General features: G+C 39.7%; 1 protein-coding gene across 5 annotated transcripts in view; it reads left to right on the forward strand.

Annotated features, from left to right (window-relative positions):
* nrg1 (neuregulin 1) overlaps positions 1–15921 on the forward strand; it is a 53121-nt gene that overhangs the window by 14496 nt on the left and 22704 nt on the right. For 4 of the 5 annotated variants that reach the window (XM_088071015.1, XM_088071017.1, XM_088071018.1 and 1 more), the window contains 2 exons: positions 9899–10037; positions 12725–12783. In XM_088071015.1, the coding sequence (XP_087927141.1) occupies positions 9899–10037; positions 12725–12783 (198 nt within the window). Of the gene's footprint in view, positions 1–9898; positions 10038–11076; positions 11145–12724; positions 12784–15921 lie in introns of all 5 variants that reach the window. The other variant, XM_042508846.2, reaches the window with a different exon arrangement.

Raw genomic sequence — 15921 nt, forward strand, 5'->3', positions numbered from 1 at the left:
TGCAAACCTAACCCGAGCCTTGCCCAAAGACTGGGGAAGTGCAGCGGGCTGCTGGCTCAGCTCCAGCCCTGTGTCACGGCTCTCTGGTTTAATGTTTCTGATCCAGCAGCAAAAACTAAGCAGAGAAATCTGCAGTGCTCTCTGCATCTCATCAGGCTTGATGAGGACAAAAACAGCTGCTGTGCTTGGAGCAGTGTTACTGAAACCCCTCCACTGTAGGGGACTCTGACACACCCCACTGCACTGAGCACGCACTGACAATACATTGGTGTCAAATAAAAGTCTTCTCTGTCCATAACAGGCTGCTGATTTATGGATGTTATCGTTTGATCCTTGTTTTTATCACATTCACTGATCACTTTTATTATCCTCAAAGCACATCATTAACAGTAATGTCTTTGATAGTTTATGTTTTGAAGTTCACAGAAATAATCAAAGGCTAATAAATGCATTCAGTTTTCTCGTGAAGTAGAGCTCACACATCAAACTCACCGCTCACATCTTTATACATTTATTAAAGCTCCGGAATTGCCATCATAAAGAGTTTATGTTCAATACAAACAGGAATGGATGCAAGTTCTGATTCAGCCTTCTTCTTGCTCCATATCTCTTAAACCCTAATCGATGTGCATCATTACTCAGCTGCATAATCTCTTTTGCAGTCTCATTCATTCTTTTATCAGTTATCTGAGGCGGCTGCTTGTTGCAGTGTTGAAATGTGCTGTGTAATGCTGAGACAGAACCTTTATATGAAGGCTGTATTCTACTCACTGTACTCAGTCACTGTTTCGAGGCCTTATCTTTTCTTTTAAGAATAGATCAAAAATCATGTGATATACCTATAATCATTAAAGTTTGTGTATTTCAGTGGAACAAAAAGAGTAGTTGATGTGTGCAATGTCACTGAACTATGATAATGCTTTATCAGGGAATAGTGTCAGTTAAAAGGAAACCTGCTGCAAGTCTTTATCATATGAAAATCAAGAGAAAACGCAGGTGTGCTTGAAGAGAAGGGTAATCACCCCAGATGAAAAAACAAACTTAAGAAAAAAGAGCTTTTTTTCACCCTGGTTGAAATTCGTTGGTATTTCGATGCAAGTCTATGTTTTAAATTAAGGCTTTCAGCGTAATTTAAGTCCATTTATTCCTGCTCCATGCGTGAGGATCCCCAAATTGCACTAGACTCTGGTGGGGACCCCCTGCTGCAATTTTTATATATATATTTTTTAACTTACATATACATATGTACATTATAATGGCAAATAAAAAAATCAAGCATACAGCTTTTCTTAATATATTCCTTATTTTTCCTCTGTTATAAACATTTCTTGTCATTTTATTCAACAGTAGTATTAACAGTAAACATTTTCTTTTAGATGTTTTCTCTTTTGTTAGGCCTTAATATTCATTACATTAACTGTCCTTTGTTATAAACATTCTGTCATTTCTGTCTTAACAATATTTAACAGTAATTGTCACAGTAATAATCTTTAGAAGTTTTTTTTTCTCTTTTGTTATTCATTCATTCCATTCAGTGTGTCTTTCTTCTGTTAAACGGTCCTTGTCATTTCTGCCTTAAAAATAATCAACAGTGATATGAACAGTAAACATGTTGTTTGTTTTTTTTTTAATAGTTTTTCTCCTTTGTTATTCATTCAATTTACATTTTTTAAATAAAAATTAAAAGATTGGCATCAAATATTTTGAAATGCAGTGATTAATAAAATCTAAATATATATATATTTAAAAAATCATTGTCACAAATCATTTTTTTAGTTGATTTTTTTTATTTTATTTTTTTAATATTTGCCCTTTTTTCCATCAAAGTTTCAGCAGCCCCCACTTTGAAAAACAGTGATTTAGACCACCAACATGTCAGATGTCAGGACGCTGAATGTCTGTCTTCAGATCGCTGTTGTCAGAGACATGTAGGTTCGCTAAACTGGAGACGGAAAGTGCCTGGAAATCGGATTGGCCAATCCAGGTGCTACCCCATTATGATTGGTTATCTGCCCAGTCAGTTTGAACTGTGATGGATAAACTGAATTTGGTTTATAGGTTAATTCGGTCCTAAACCTTTGAGGCATTTTAATGCCAGAGTTGTGTCAAGCTGGCCAAAAAGCCACAGAAGAGGGAGAAGTCTGCTCTGATTTGCAGCTGAGCCATGGTACAGAGCTTTTTTGACATTTGTGTGGTGTCCCTCTGTTGTGTTGTGATTGGTTGGCCTATTTATCTTTAAAGTAAACTCTACACAGGAATGTAAGACACAAGGATGTTAGTAATTAGAGCAGGTATGGGTAATGGAGAATGGTCAATTAAAGCTATGCCAAAAAATGTGCTCACAGCAGTGCTCATACTTCATGCCACCCCTGCATAAAGCCTGGTATACATTGAAGGATTTTGGGCTGTTGCAGACACAAGATGACCATTGTGAAAGAAATGTGGCGATGTCTTTGGTTGAGGCTCTAAAACTGCGGTACTACATCGCACAGTGAGAGAAGTTCAGAGATGGCCCATCAAACCCATGAAAGACAGCTAAAATTCTGACAGTGTCATCTCACTGTGTGACTCCTTTTACAACCTATGTCTACTAACAAACCAATAGAAATGCAGCGTGAAATGACGCACTGATCAGCGTAACTCTGCTAGTGCATGCTGGTAGATGCTAATAAATTAATAGAGCTCCCATTGCAAAACTGTTGTGTCAAGTTGGCCTCTTTTCTCCAGCCACGACCACATCCACACCTTACCTTTCCTCTTCTTCCGATATTTTCCATTATACACAAATGCCACTATTTTACTCTGACCACTACAGCAGCATAGATGGATGATGCACTCTGATGACATTTTGTTCTTGCGTACTGATGTCGATGGATGTAGGTCTTAGCCTGTTATTCCTTTGGTGATGTCATTGTACAGTCTGCACACATCAATTTTATGTTGTACCCAATTTTATTAGATCCATGTCACAGAGTGTAGCTTGTACTAAACTTTATAAATTTGCAAAAATCTCAGTCTGCAGGAGGCACAAGTCAGTGCCCATCTTGGGCCACCACAGTAAAAGAAAACGTTTTAATGTGCCACTCTCACTCCTACTTTTAGCTCAGTGAAATTAGTTTGAGCAGTAAGCAGTGGTCTGACCAGTGCTTTGTAGAGTTTATTCTTCTTTTCTCTTTGCAGCCCCTTTAGATTCGGTTGTTATAACCATATACTGTATGCATATACGTTGATACAGTGGTGAGTAATGTTGCTTCATAGCTAGAGGGTTTTAGTTTCAAACCAGCCAGCTCCCACAGTCCAAAGACATGCAAGTTAATTGGTGACTTGAAGGTGTGAATGTTAGTGTGTATGGTTGTCCATTAACCCTTTTCCACCAAAATGGAACCAGTTAGGTTCTGGCTCCTGCACCTAATTTAGAGCATTTTGACTAAGGTACTTTTCACATATGTTTGAGCGGTCCCTTGGTGTGCACCAGATGCGAAAATCATACATTGTTTCATTTTTCAGCTAGTACGGCTTGCTTTCACACACTGTTGTTTTTACACGGGTCCAAACGCTGCACCACTGGCGGAGCATCATGTTTACATGACCCCTGGCCAGAAAAAGAGGCGCGGAGCATCATGCTTCCATGACTTCTGAGTCCCGACCGGAAAAGGAAGTGTTGAGAAATAAAGAGAAATAAATGTGCACAATGGAGCCACAACAACTACACGTGCTGTTCCTGGTGCTGGTCTTTTTTTAAATTTTAAAATTTTAATTTTTAATTAAATTTTATTATGTTTATTTGAATCAGGGACAATGTACAGAATGACATTAGTCTCAGAAGAGAAATGATGCTTTGCACCAGATTTAGTTTACTAGCTAATTCCATCTGTAGTCCCTGGGCAGGTAGCTCAGGGCAGCAGTAAAATACAGATCATAACAACAGTAAAACAGACACACACACAAACACACACATGCACACACACACACACACACACACACACACACACACACACACACACACACACACACAGCTTTGAGAGGAGTACTGAGTGATTAAAGGTAGCAAAAGCCTTCCACAGGTCAAGGGAATATGACACCTACCACCCCTCCTCTATCAAGGCTACTTTAATGATTTCAAGGAAGTAACAACATGCTGTTTCAGTGGAGTGGTTTGCTCTAAACCCAAATTAAATGGGATGGAGTAGATTTTCATGATTTAAATGATCAAACAATTGTTCAGCCCCAGCCTTTTCAATAACTTTACAGATAGCAGGTAATATGCTGATGGAACGATAGTTGCTCACTTCCTGTCTGTCATTTGATTTGAAAACAGTAGTTACAATAGCAGTCTTCAGAGTGCTAGGGAATGTACTTTATTCAAATGACCGGTTTATAATTTGAATGACAGAGGTACTCAAGTCATCCTTGTACTTTTTAAGAAAAACAGTTTCTAGTCCCCAAATATCCTTTGCTTTTGAATTAGATAATGAGTATTGTTATTAGTATTTACCTTTGGCTCATTGACATATTTAAAATACAGAACCTTTGTTTCATTGGTTAAAATAATGGGTAGCTGAATTTCCCTGGAATTGCTACCCAATTCTAAAATGGAGTTAAGAAAATATTCATTAAAACCATTAACAACAGCTCGACTGTCATCCTGTATATTCCTATTTAACCTAAGCTCTATAGGTCCACACTTTGAGCAAACTTTACCACTTAATTGATCTACATATTTCCACAACAGTTTTATTATTTCAAGAAAGAAGTTGGCTTCAGCCTTGTGAATCTGCCCTTTGACTTAAAAAATATGTGGTTTTTTGAATATCAAGTGATCTCTTTCCAGACCTGATTTTAGAAGTTTTATTAGAGCTGCATCTCTCGTCTTCATTAAGTGCCATAAGGTTTCATTAAACCTGGGCATAGTTCATTTTCTTTTGGACTTCAGAGGCATTGTTTTAGTGTAATTGGATACAAGTTGCATAAATGTAGACATTAAATCCTCACAGGCCTACACACAGTTTTTACCATTAATTATATTCTCGCATTTAGTTTCTTGACTTCACTCTCAAAATGCTCAATATCTTTTTGTGGAATAAGTGGAATAAATTTCTTTTCTTTTCTTTTCTTTTCTTTGATTTCTGTACCTCATCTTGGAGAACTGTCTTGCAATTTAAGTGAGATTATGATCTGATATGCCTGTAATTAGATTGTATGTTTTTGATGTATGATCAGCTTTGTTTGTCAATCAAGGTTTCTGAGGATTTTGTCATTCCTTTTCAGTTTTCTATCAACTGAGTCAGTTGAAATTTAGTGGCAATGCCCTTTAAATTCTTTCTGTGTGTTTTATCCAGCCAGTTCAGATTGAAATCACCCATTAAGATAACTTCTTTACCATTACACTTTTTGAGGACACAAGATAAATTATAAAGAAAAGATCCTTTTCATTTGGTGGTCGATACAATATAATTATATTAAAAGACATTTCTTGGGAGAGTAATGGTAACTCCAGCACATTCTAAATGATCAATGGCCAAATCCATTTGTTTACACTGAATCCCTTCTTTAACCCCATAACCCCACCACCCTTTCCACATTTACAATCTCGCCTAAAGATGCTATAACCTGGAATATTAAAAACACTGGATGTAGATGTTGTAGTCAACCACGTTTCAGAGAGGCACAAATAATCAGGGTTTGAGTCAGACAGCAGCTGTTCAAGTTGTTCAGTCTCTGATATGACGCTCCTTATGTTTAAGTGTCCGCCAAATATCCCTTTAGGTTTTATTTTTGGGTCCCATAGCACCTTCGCATGGTTCACTGTCTGAAAAAATGTATTATTCTGTTGTTTTTTGGTCGCGTCATTGATATTTTGTTTTGTGGTGTTGATTGTTGGAGGAGCTGAAGGAGCATTGTTTACCAGTCTACATGTGGTGTCTTTGGATTTGAGTGCGGTTTTAGCCACCGGGTTACTGTGTGCTGTGTCCAACTGTTGCCCTGCAGGTGAGATGAGGATGCATAGGGATTTAAAGTCGGTCCGTGATGGATAGATATGTGTCTGATGTCGTTTCCTCCAGATTGTGCACTTTAAATCCAGGTGAAGTTTGAAAGCTGTCACCTCAAGGTAAATGGTTGTCTCCAGGCCCAGGAGTGAGGTGGATATTCCCGCAGAGCAACAGAAAAGTGCAAAGAAAAAAAGCGCCCCTCCGCAAGGACGCTCTCCCGTCAACAAAGCCCGACACCCAGTGTTGAGCTGAGGCTCTCCTGTTGTTCAGTGGAGTAGAGTATAGGGTGTATTGGCTCCATGAATCAAGGGGAGGCTGGGAAGCGGTGGGTTTACCCAGCATTTCAGTGCTGCAGGATGGGTGCAGACAGGCGGCGTGCCATATTCCCCACAGAGGTAGGACAGTGACAAAGACAGCGTGCAGCACCAGGATTACGGCATGTGATAGCGCTTGTGGTTGGATGTTGACCAGATAGAACAACAAGGACAAATTTTTCTTTATCTTGGTTAAAAAAGGTGGCGTTTCTCCATTAAAGCATTTGACGATCAGGAACGGGCCTTCCATGGACATGCCTCCGGTTAAGTCCCCATGGAGCAGCTCAGAGCTGAGGTCTCCACCGCCTCTGGCTCCTGTCTGTTGCCTCTCTGTCTTGGCCTGGAGCTGCCAGCTGTCACTAGGTGAACTCGCTCTCCGTGATCAAAGAGTTTACTGGTGCTGCCGTTTTGGTCCACATCAGAGCTGTGTTCACACTGGCCCAGACACATGGCACTCGGGCCTAAAGTTCGATGGGCCAGCCTAAATGCCTATGTGAAATCACCCTAAAATAAAAGTGGTTCAGAACCTGAAAAGTTGGTTTTTAGCTGGAACCAAAATTATCCGGTTTTCATCAATCTGAAGAATGAATTGCGAACATCAGTGGGAGTGTCACATTCTACAGGCTGAAAAGAGAGAATGGAGAAGACAACTATTTAGAAGTTGAGTGAGAACTTGTCAGACAACCTAGGAACGTGCAGTGGTCTCAGTAATTGTTGGTTCATGTCTTTTGGGTGAAAAAAATATCTGGAATAACGGAACAAAAGTTTGCAGGTTATCGGTGTAATCCATGTTTTACTTCTACTGTTGTGCACTGCACTGCCCTCCTTTATATATCATAATCATATCAAAGCATATCCTTGATTACTGTAGTTATGATAAAACTGGTGAAAATGCGGGCTGGCTCGTTGGATAGCTCCAAGGTTCCAAGAATCCCAAACAGAACTGGTTTAAGTAGCAGAGCTGATTTGGTGAAGTCTCTCATTTTTACATTGTGAAACGTAGTTCTTACTTGACACCAGTCGTGTATTTTTGACATCGCAACAAGTGACATAAAGATAGAGCATTGTGTTAGTGTCAGATTTCTATTTTCTTTTTAATTTTCAGAGCTTTGCCTCCAGTGTCTTAGTGTTTGAACAGTATTTGAGAGATAGATTTTTTTTTATTGAGATTTGTAGTTGTCTTACATTAGAGAGCAAGAAGTGTTTTCACTGATCTAAGATGAGTCAGACAGTAAAAATGCTCTTTCACGTCACTGCTGACTTCACTCATCACTCATCATTACTCATCACTTTGTTTTCCCTGTAAATGTTTGAAACATAACATGATGGTTGTTCTCTCTGCCAGAGCTTCTTTTCTATGAAGACTTTTAAGAGCAAAACCTAAACGGACACATTTAACTGCTAAATGACAGTTTGCTGGAGGACAGTATCTCCTAAGACCTTCTTCATTTTTGAAAATATAAAGGTTTTACCAGTGTCCACCCGCAAACATAGAATGTGGAATTAAAGTCGGTCATACTACAGTCATACTGTTATCAATGATATGGATGTTGAGATTGTTCCTCAATTTAAATACTTGGGAACCACTATTGATAACTCACTAAGTTTTGAATCCAACACTGTTTGTAAAAAGGTCCAACAGCAACTCTATTTCCTAAGAAAGATGAACACGTTCAAAGTGGGCAATGTGTTGTTGACTCTGTTCTATCTGTGCTTTATTGAAAGTGTTCTGACATATTGTACTGTTGCATGGTTTGGTTGTCTTACTTTGTCTAGTAAAAACAGGCTGGCAAAGCTGGTCAAAGTGGCAGGCAAGGTAATTAGGGTGCAGCAGAGTCAGCTGCAGGATATCTATAATAAACGGGTCATCGGTAAAGCCCAACAAATCCTGACCCATCCTGACCAGCCTCTCTTTGTGGAATTTGATCTTCTTCCTTCTGGCCGTCGTTACAGAATGCCTCGAACCAAAACTAAATGTGCCAGAGCTTCTTTTATTCCTGTTGCCATTGAAAAGCTTAATTTGCTTGTCTAATCTAGCAGTCTGTGTACTTTCCGTGGGGTAGATAGATTTCTACATTATGTCCTGGCTTTATACCCTGACCTTTAAGTATTTATTCTTCTGTAAGCTATCTTAGCCTGAGTATTCATTATTATATATTTTACCAACTGCATTGCACTTATTTGACTTGATGCACTTTATATGCAGTGTCCTGTTGAAGTGGTTGAGGTAACCTGTGTTTCACTTGGACTGTGGTTTTCTACATGTTTGTGTATCTGATGTTGTTTCGTGTACTTGTTGTGTATTGATGGTTGCTACTGATCTAATTTCCCTTGGGACAATAAAGTTGAACTTGAACTTGAACTTGAACTAAATGCTCACCAGTGATATAAAGGACACATCCACCCAAAATCATCAAATATTTCAAGGATGGCAGCTGAAGTCAGGACTGGACTCCCACAAAAGAAAATGTTCAAAATCTTCTTTACTTACATTTCTGTGGCAGAATGCAAAACTACAAATCATTTTCCAAAAACTATTTTCACCACAATAAGGCTGATTATGGCTTCCATATTCCTTGTGTTCTTAGTTTTAGTCTTTAACAACAAGTGAACGAAGCCTGTGTCAGTAACTAGTGAGTTTTGAAATGAGTGTCTGGAACATAGGAATGGTAAATGGATGGACCTGCACTTGTATAGCACTTTTCTTATCATTTTGACCACTCAAAGCATTTTAATACTGTGTGTCACACTCACTCATTCACACACACATTCACACACTGGTGGCCAGGGCTACTGTACAAGTTGCCACCCGCTGCTCAGTTTTTGATATAGTCACATACTGATGGCAAAGCCATTAGGAGCAATTTTGGGTTTTCATGGACAATTTGATGCCTTTCAGTTGCAGTAAACTGAGTTTTCATTTAAATATATTGAATTGAATCTAGTCTGACTGCTGCTGCCATCTCATATTCATCTTTACTTTAACCCTTTGAAACCTGGGCCATTTGGCGTAATTTCTTTCAAAAACATGGGAAGAAGACAATGAGCAAGGAAAGAAGGAATTACCCAAAAATTATCAATAAATTAGTAAAAAAAAGTTTTAATTAGTACAAAAAAAGAGAAAAGAAAAAGAGGAGGGAAAAAAACACAAACAAGGCAAACAAAACTTGGAAAAAGTGCTTAAAATGATAACAAATGTGCGACCTGATTTTAAATATGTTGGATTAAATATGTATTTATAAATATTGTTCTTTTTTTCCAAGACATTTCCCCCTAGCTTTTTAAAAAATAATTTTCTAAATTAATCTTTTTTGCAATTTGTGGAACATTTCTTATCAAGTATTTCATTGCCTCTTATGCATTTAAAAAAAAAAAGAAAAGAAATTGCACCAGTGTGCTCAGGGTTCAAAGGCTACAATACTTGTGTGAAAGCAGAACAAGAAAAGTGATTTTGCCATAGGTTTCAAATGGTTAAGAATGACTGAATTAAAGGATTGTTTTCTTTAAACTCTGGCAACATGTAGTAAGGATTTGCTCTCCCTTCACAAACTCAGTGTAATCTATGTGTCTGTGTTGTTTCTGTGTCTTCTGCAGCTGCCACCAGCACCACCACTACAGCCAAGACCTCTAGTCATGTGACACGCTGCAGTGACAGCCAGAGGAACTACTGTGTTAATGGAGGAGAGTGCTTCACCCTTGAAATCATGCCAGGGAGCACAAAGTTTCTTTGCAGGTATGACACAGACAGTAGGTCATAATAGTGACTTTAATATTAACACTTTGGACTTTGAACTGATTTTCTTCTGTTTCACAGTCTTTTACCAGTTAATGCTCTCATTTTTATGTTTGTGGACATGCTACATCTCTTTTATTTTGCCTCCGAGGTTGAGGTTGATGCTAACTAGCTTCACTCTGCCCAGCAGTTGAGGAACAAGACATGTGAACTTTACTTGGGTCTTGAGGAGCTGCAGTGTTAATTCACCGACAAGCTGAAACCTACACTGTACATTTCCGACCACACACTTGCTATTTACAGACTGTGCACTGAGATCAGCAGGGTGGGGGCAAGGAGATATGATTAGCGTCTCTCTGCATGTTCTGTAGCCAGTTCGCTGCCACTTCTTTTGACCCTCTATTTGTGAAAACAACCTGTCAGCTTACTAATTGGTGCGCCTGCAGGTGTTGCAGAAGTTGAATCTTCTCAGCCTTTGGAGGTGGAAGAGCCATTATCTCACTGTCTAGTGGTAAAACCAGATCGGGTCCTCGCTGAAGTGAACTCTGAGGAACCTGAAGCTGCAGACTCTCTCCACCAAGTTTTACTGACATTGAGAGTGAGGTTGTCCTGGTACCAGATGTGACAGTTCTGACATTCTCTCTTTGGATTTTCTTATTAAAATTGCTAATCAAACCAGCAAAGGTCCTTAGCAAACTTGAAAGTTTTGGAGCTGTGTGTGCTCATGAGTCATGCATGAGAGCACACAATCTCTATCGCAGGGTGCTCTGGCACTTTATTAGAGGTTAACTGTAGGTCAAGTTTTCAAACATTTATTACTGGTAGCATAAGGTAAGGATTTTAAAAACATTGGATTTGGACACTGAAAAAAACTTTGTCTGCAAAACAGTATTATTGTTTGGTGATAAGGTTGTATCCTGGATCCTGCCATATTTTGTGACTATACCCTGGATGTCTTTGTGCTTGTCCATGTGTTCTCATGTCTTGTGTGTAACATGTCAGTACTGTTGATCTCTTGTCCTTTCTACCCATCAACCAGGTGCTTGGCGGGATTCACTGGGCACCGATGTGAACAAGCTGTGCTTAAGAAAGTCTCAGACCCAAAACGTATGTGAACACAACTGTATTCAATCCCACATGTCATTGCTGGTGTTTCACCCCTGTCATGTTTTCTCCAAGAAATGCTGGAGAAATCCATGTTTCCCTTATAGGCAGAGATACAGATTTGGTGATAAGCTAGGCATTGTTCCTGCTCTAATTATTTCTAGGAGCTTAAGAGGAGCCCTCTAAGTGGGTCTAAAGACTTCAGCACACTCTCCTGTGGAGTAGTGCACTGAAATTTGCATGTACTTTACATTTCATCACACTCCATCCTTGCTGTTCAGGGCAGCATCCATCTAGAGTTGAAGTGGTGTGTCTTGTCTCCTTCCATTCAGCCTCACCCCCCTCTCACCAGAGAACACTCTTGTAATGAGTATTGCCATCAGAACTCATTCCCAGTGGTCCAGTGCTAGACAGACCACTGTGTGGTTGGTAAAACAGCAATAATTATGATGTTTAAGTCCAAATTCACTGGTTGGACTGCTAGCACACCATGACTAACCAGCCTGCTCTCATTCCAAAGTCATCAAATATTTCCGCTTTTGCAGTGATTTTTGGCGTAAGATCCCAACGCCAAAAGCCACCTTACACAACTGTATGATACACTGCCGTGCGGTCTTAGCTGAGAATATGGCAGGACAGAACCACTCATGGTATTCTGATACACTGCTGGATGGCCAGACAGCTGGATGGCCAATGGCCTTATCAGCGTTAGGTTGAAACGCTGCTGATAACATAAACTGTTATAAAGAACATGAAGTCCCTTTGAGACAGGTGGGCGGGAGGGACATTGGATGAATCCAAGAAACCCCAGACTTTCATGCAGGAGAGTGCTGTGCAATTTACATCTGGAATTGTTTTTCTACACCTTACCATGTACCCTTTTTGCCAAAACTTATCCACCTGTGCCAGCATGTACTTTTGCTGACGTTGGTTGCTATATGCTTTTATTGCCTAAACATATGTGCTTTTGAAGTGTAATCCCACTATGTGCTTTTTTTCATCTTGGAGGCGGTCCAGAATGTTTACAGCAGACGCAGAAGGATACCTAGAATGTAATATGTAGATGGGTTCATTGACAAAGTCCATTGACAAAGCGGAAATATGTGATGATTTAGGATGAGAACGTGTTGGACTAACAGAGCCATTACTAGGAACCCTAAATACAGTTTTGGTTGCCATGCTGTATGACTTTCATGCATCTGTTGCTATATGGGTGGGATCATGACACCCCCTATATATCACTAGTTTACAGGAAAGATGACGCTTGTCCTGAATGACCATATTCATACATGCAAATTTCAGTTTGCTGCAAAGACACTATTCAAACCCATAGAGTCTGATGGAGGGACTGTGCAAAATAAAACAATTTCTCAATTAATCAGCCTAATCACCCTGGAGATCATAATTCAGTGCATTTGTTTTGGAAGGAGAGATGATGAATGAACTCACAGACCATAACTAGACATATTGGTCTAGCCGGCCCTTCCTGCCAACACCAGTGATGACTGTTGTGGGTTTTGCATCGCTCTTGTATGAACTAACTTTCTCTCTCTTCTTTTCTTTTTCTTCTGTTTCCTGCTCAGGTGTCCTAATGAATTTACTGGTGATCGCTGCCAAAACTATGTAATGGCCAGCTTTTACAGTATGTCCACTTTCTCTCTATTTCTATAACGTCTCTCCTATTTCTTCCTGAATTGGAGCATGCTCAGTTAACATTTCTTGTGCTGTGCAGATGTTCAGTAGATCTGTGATCTAGCAGCCCAAAACCTTTTGCATGCTGAACTTTGTTTCTCAGTGTTATTTTTCTAAGTTAAAGGTGCATGTGGTATTGTAGAAGTTACAATTTTTTAATGTCCATTTCAAACAACTGAAAATGAACAATTTAGCAAATTTACATTTTTAAACTGATAGATCTGTAAATTATCAATGGTCCACTCTTGACTGTCTGTATGTTTAAATATGTACTTGCATTTATATATACAAAAGACCTGATTTCTTTCTATTTCTGCTAGAACATAATCAGACCAGTTGCCAGTTGGAATTGGTAGGTCTAATAACCAGATTGGCAAGTAAGCTGAAAAATGTTCCAACGCATTCTCATCCCTCAGTATTGCAACGCATTATCATCGACCAGTTTGTATGATATCCTATGAAAATGCATACACAACGGTTTGTATGATATCATAGTTAGTGCCCCACAAATGACGTATTGTCCTTAACATACAGATACGTAATAACAAACAGTTGCAGGGAGTTAAGTTTAGGCAAGAAAAGTTACTGTGGTTAGGTTTAGGAAAAGACACATGGTAAGGCGTACCTTATGATGACATAAAGTTCAATCACAATTCAAACGGTTCCAAACATCCGACAGTCCCGGGGGAAAGTCTGGTGTTTTGTGAGTGATCCACCACAGCAGCATGCCTCATCACTGCTCAGGACCACTTCCTTGTTTACTCCCGTCAGTGCATTGGTCACATGATTGTAGCCTTTCAAAATATGTTGGATATGCAGAAATTTGTGTGCATTTATTTTTTTGTAGGAAAACGTAGGAACTGTTTGTGAGAATAGCTTGAATATTTAATTTACTGTCTGTTTTACATTGGTGATCAGTTCAGTTTTGCTCATGAATAACAATTATTTTCGAACGTTTTCTTAACCTTGTTTATTTCCTTGAGAGTTAAACACAATTGATGACAAACAGTGTCTTTAATGCAAAGCACTTGCAGAATTGCTGTGCCAGCTGCTTCACACCTGCAGTTATGGACATGCAGTTTCAATCCAAGTGATACCACCTAACCTAGAAAAATAAGAGCAGCAGTAGTTTAGAGTTGCAGGTGTAGACATGTCACTGTGTGCCATTTTCATGAATTTAATAACTGCTACAATTTACCATAACTTGAGTACCTGCAAGGAGAATGTAAGGTTAGTTTGTTAGTAATGTAGGTAGGTGAGACACCTGAACTATTTAGTCAGCAGCAAGTTACGGACACTATTAAAACTGGTTATACTATGAATAACCATCTTCTCCTTGTGGAGAATCTGAGGACTACTACTTATATGAGTTTATGAGGGAATAAGTGAGTCACAAACTAGATCCATCTGGTAGTTTGTATCTAAATAATATGAATGTTGAATGTCTGTTGTCATATTTTATAATGACATCACCCTTAAAAAAACAACAAATGATTAGTTAGTTCTTAAATATATATATATATATATATATATATATATATATATATATATATATATATATATATATATATATATATATATATATATATATATACTGTATATAGTGTATATAGAACTTATTTTTTTGTCTTATTAGGTTTGTCAACATTTTATGCAACAGGTGCAAATATAATAATCACGCCCCTAGGCATAGAGCAACATTATGCTGTGATAGAGATGGCAATGAAATATACCAGAGCATTTTTTCCTACTCAAAATGAGAACAGTCCTGTGCAGAAGTTTGGTGTGTCAGACATTCACAGGTTGTGCAAAGGAAGGAGGCTGTAACATAGGTAACAATGTTGAAGTGTTTGGATCACACAAGTTGCAAACAATCCTACGCAACCACCACTGGAATCTAATTCTACTTGTACAAGATACATCTTCTGGATGCACTAGGATGTATTGTCAGTGATGTGACCTGAGGTCATCGAGTGTCTCAGACACCCTCACCCAAGCTGAGGTTGATCAGGCCCCAACTTGCATCCACTGGTTCAGTCCTCTTAATCCAAAAGCGACCTGGTGGCTTTCCCTGTGGCTTCGCTTGCAGATTTGATACATCCCCCGGTAATACCTAACAAGCTGAAGACTTTGCAGAATGAGCGTCTTACAAGCACTCTACAGCCGCCCACCTCTATAAGTTGTGCATCTTTCAGCCTCTATCCTTGCACATCACCACCAGTTCTTGGTAGTTAACGTGTTTCCTCTCATTAGCTTCCTCAATGTGCTCTTCCCAGGGCACTGTAACGCATCAGTTGTTTGTCACCTAAGAGGTGATTATCATGTCTGGCCAAAGAGATGTTGTTGTGATGTGCAGTGGAAATTTCAGCTGCTTGCCCCAATCAACATGCAGCTGCTGTCAAAGGCCATATAGAGGAGGAGAGCTTGCTTTTGCTTTGCTTTTGGTCGGGGCTTCTCTCCAGGTTAGGTAAAGGTGACTGACTTCTTTGGAGTGCTGTGGTGTTTGCTGTTGCTGATAGCAGTAGCTATACTATCAGAAACTGCCTTGAGAATGTGGTCATGGCACCAGTGATAGCAACCTTCCCCAAAGGCCTTTGAGCAGCTACTGAAGAGATATTGTAAGGATCTTTTTCCAAGGCAAAGCAAGCAGGAAGGTGTCTCACTTTTGCCCCTGATGTGAAGGTTTGCTGGGCTTGGTAGGGCACTGTAGACAGCTTGGACAAGGAACCGACACACTGGACGTATGCCTGCATGATGTTTAAGCAGGTAAACCTGCCCTGCAGTATTCTCTCCACCTCTTCCACTGCTGCCCGAGCCCCACCGTTCTCCTCACTCGCACTTCCTCCATGCCTGCTGGGACCTCTTCTTGGATCGTAAGGTGTCTCTCTCTGCCCTGGGCCTTGCCAACTTTGGTCTTTGGAAGGTATCCCAGGCCCGCTCTACCAGTTGCCATGATTTCCACCAGTGCATCTACCTTACAAGTGACTTTGCCAGCTGATGAAACCATCTGGTCCCTGGAGAGCCTGTACTCTTGTCCACACCAACATAACCTGGTCTTTGGTGAGGCCACTGAATGCAAGCTACAAGA

The sequence above is a fragment of the Plectropomus leopardus genome, chromosome 20 (assembly GCF_026936395.1).
Source record: "Plectropomus leopardus strain MGB_pleo_1.0 chromosome 20, ASM2693639v1, whole genome shotgun sequence".
Lineage (NCBI taxonomy): Eukaryota > Metazoa > Chordata > Actinopteri > Perciformes > Serranidae > Plectropomus > Plectropomus leopardus.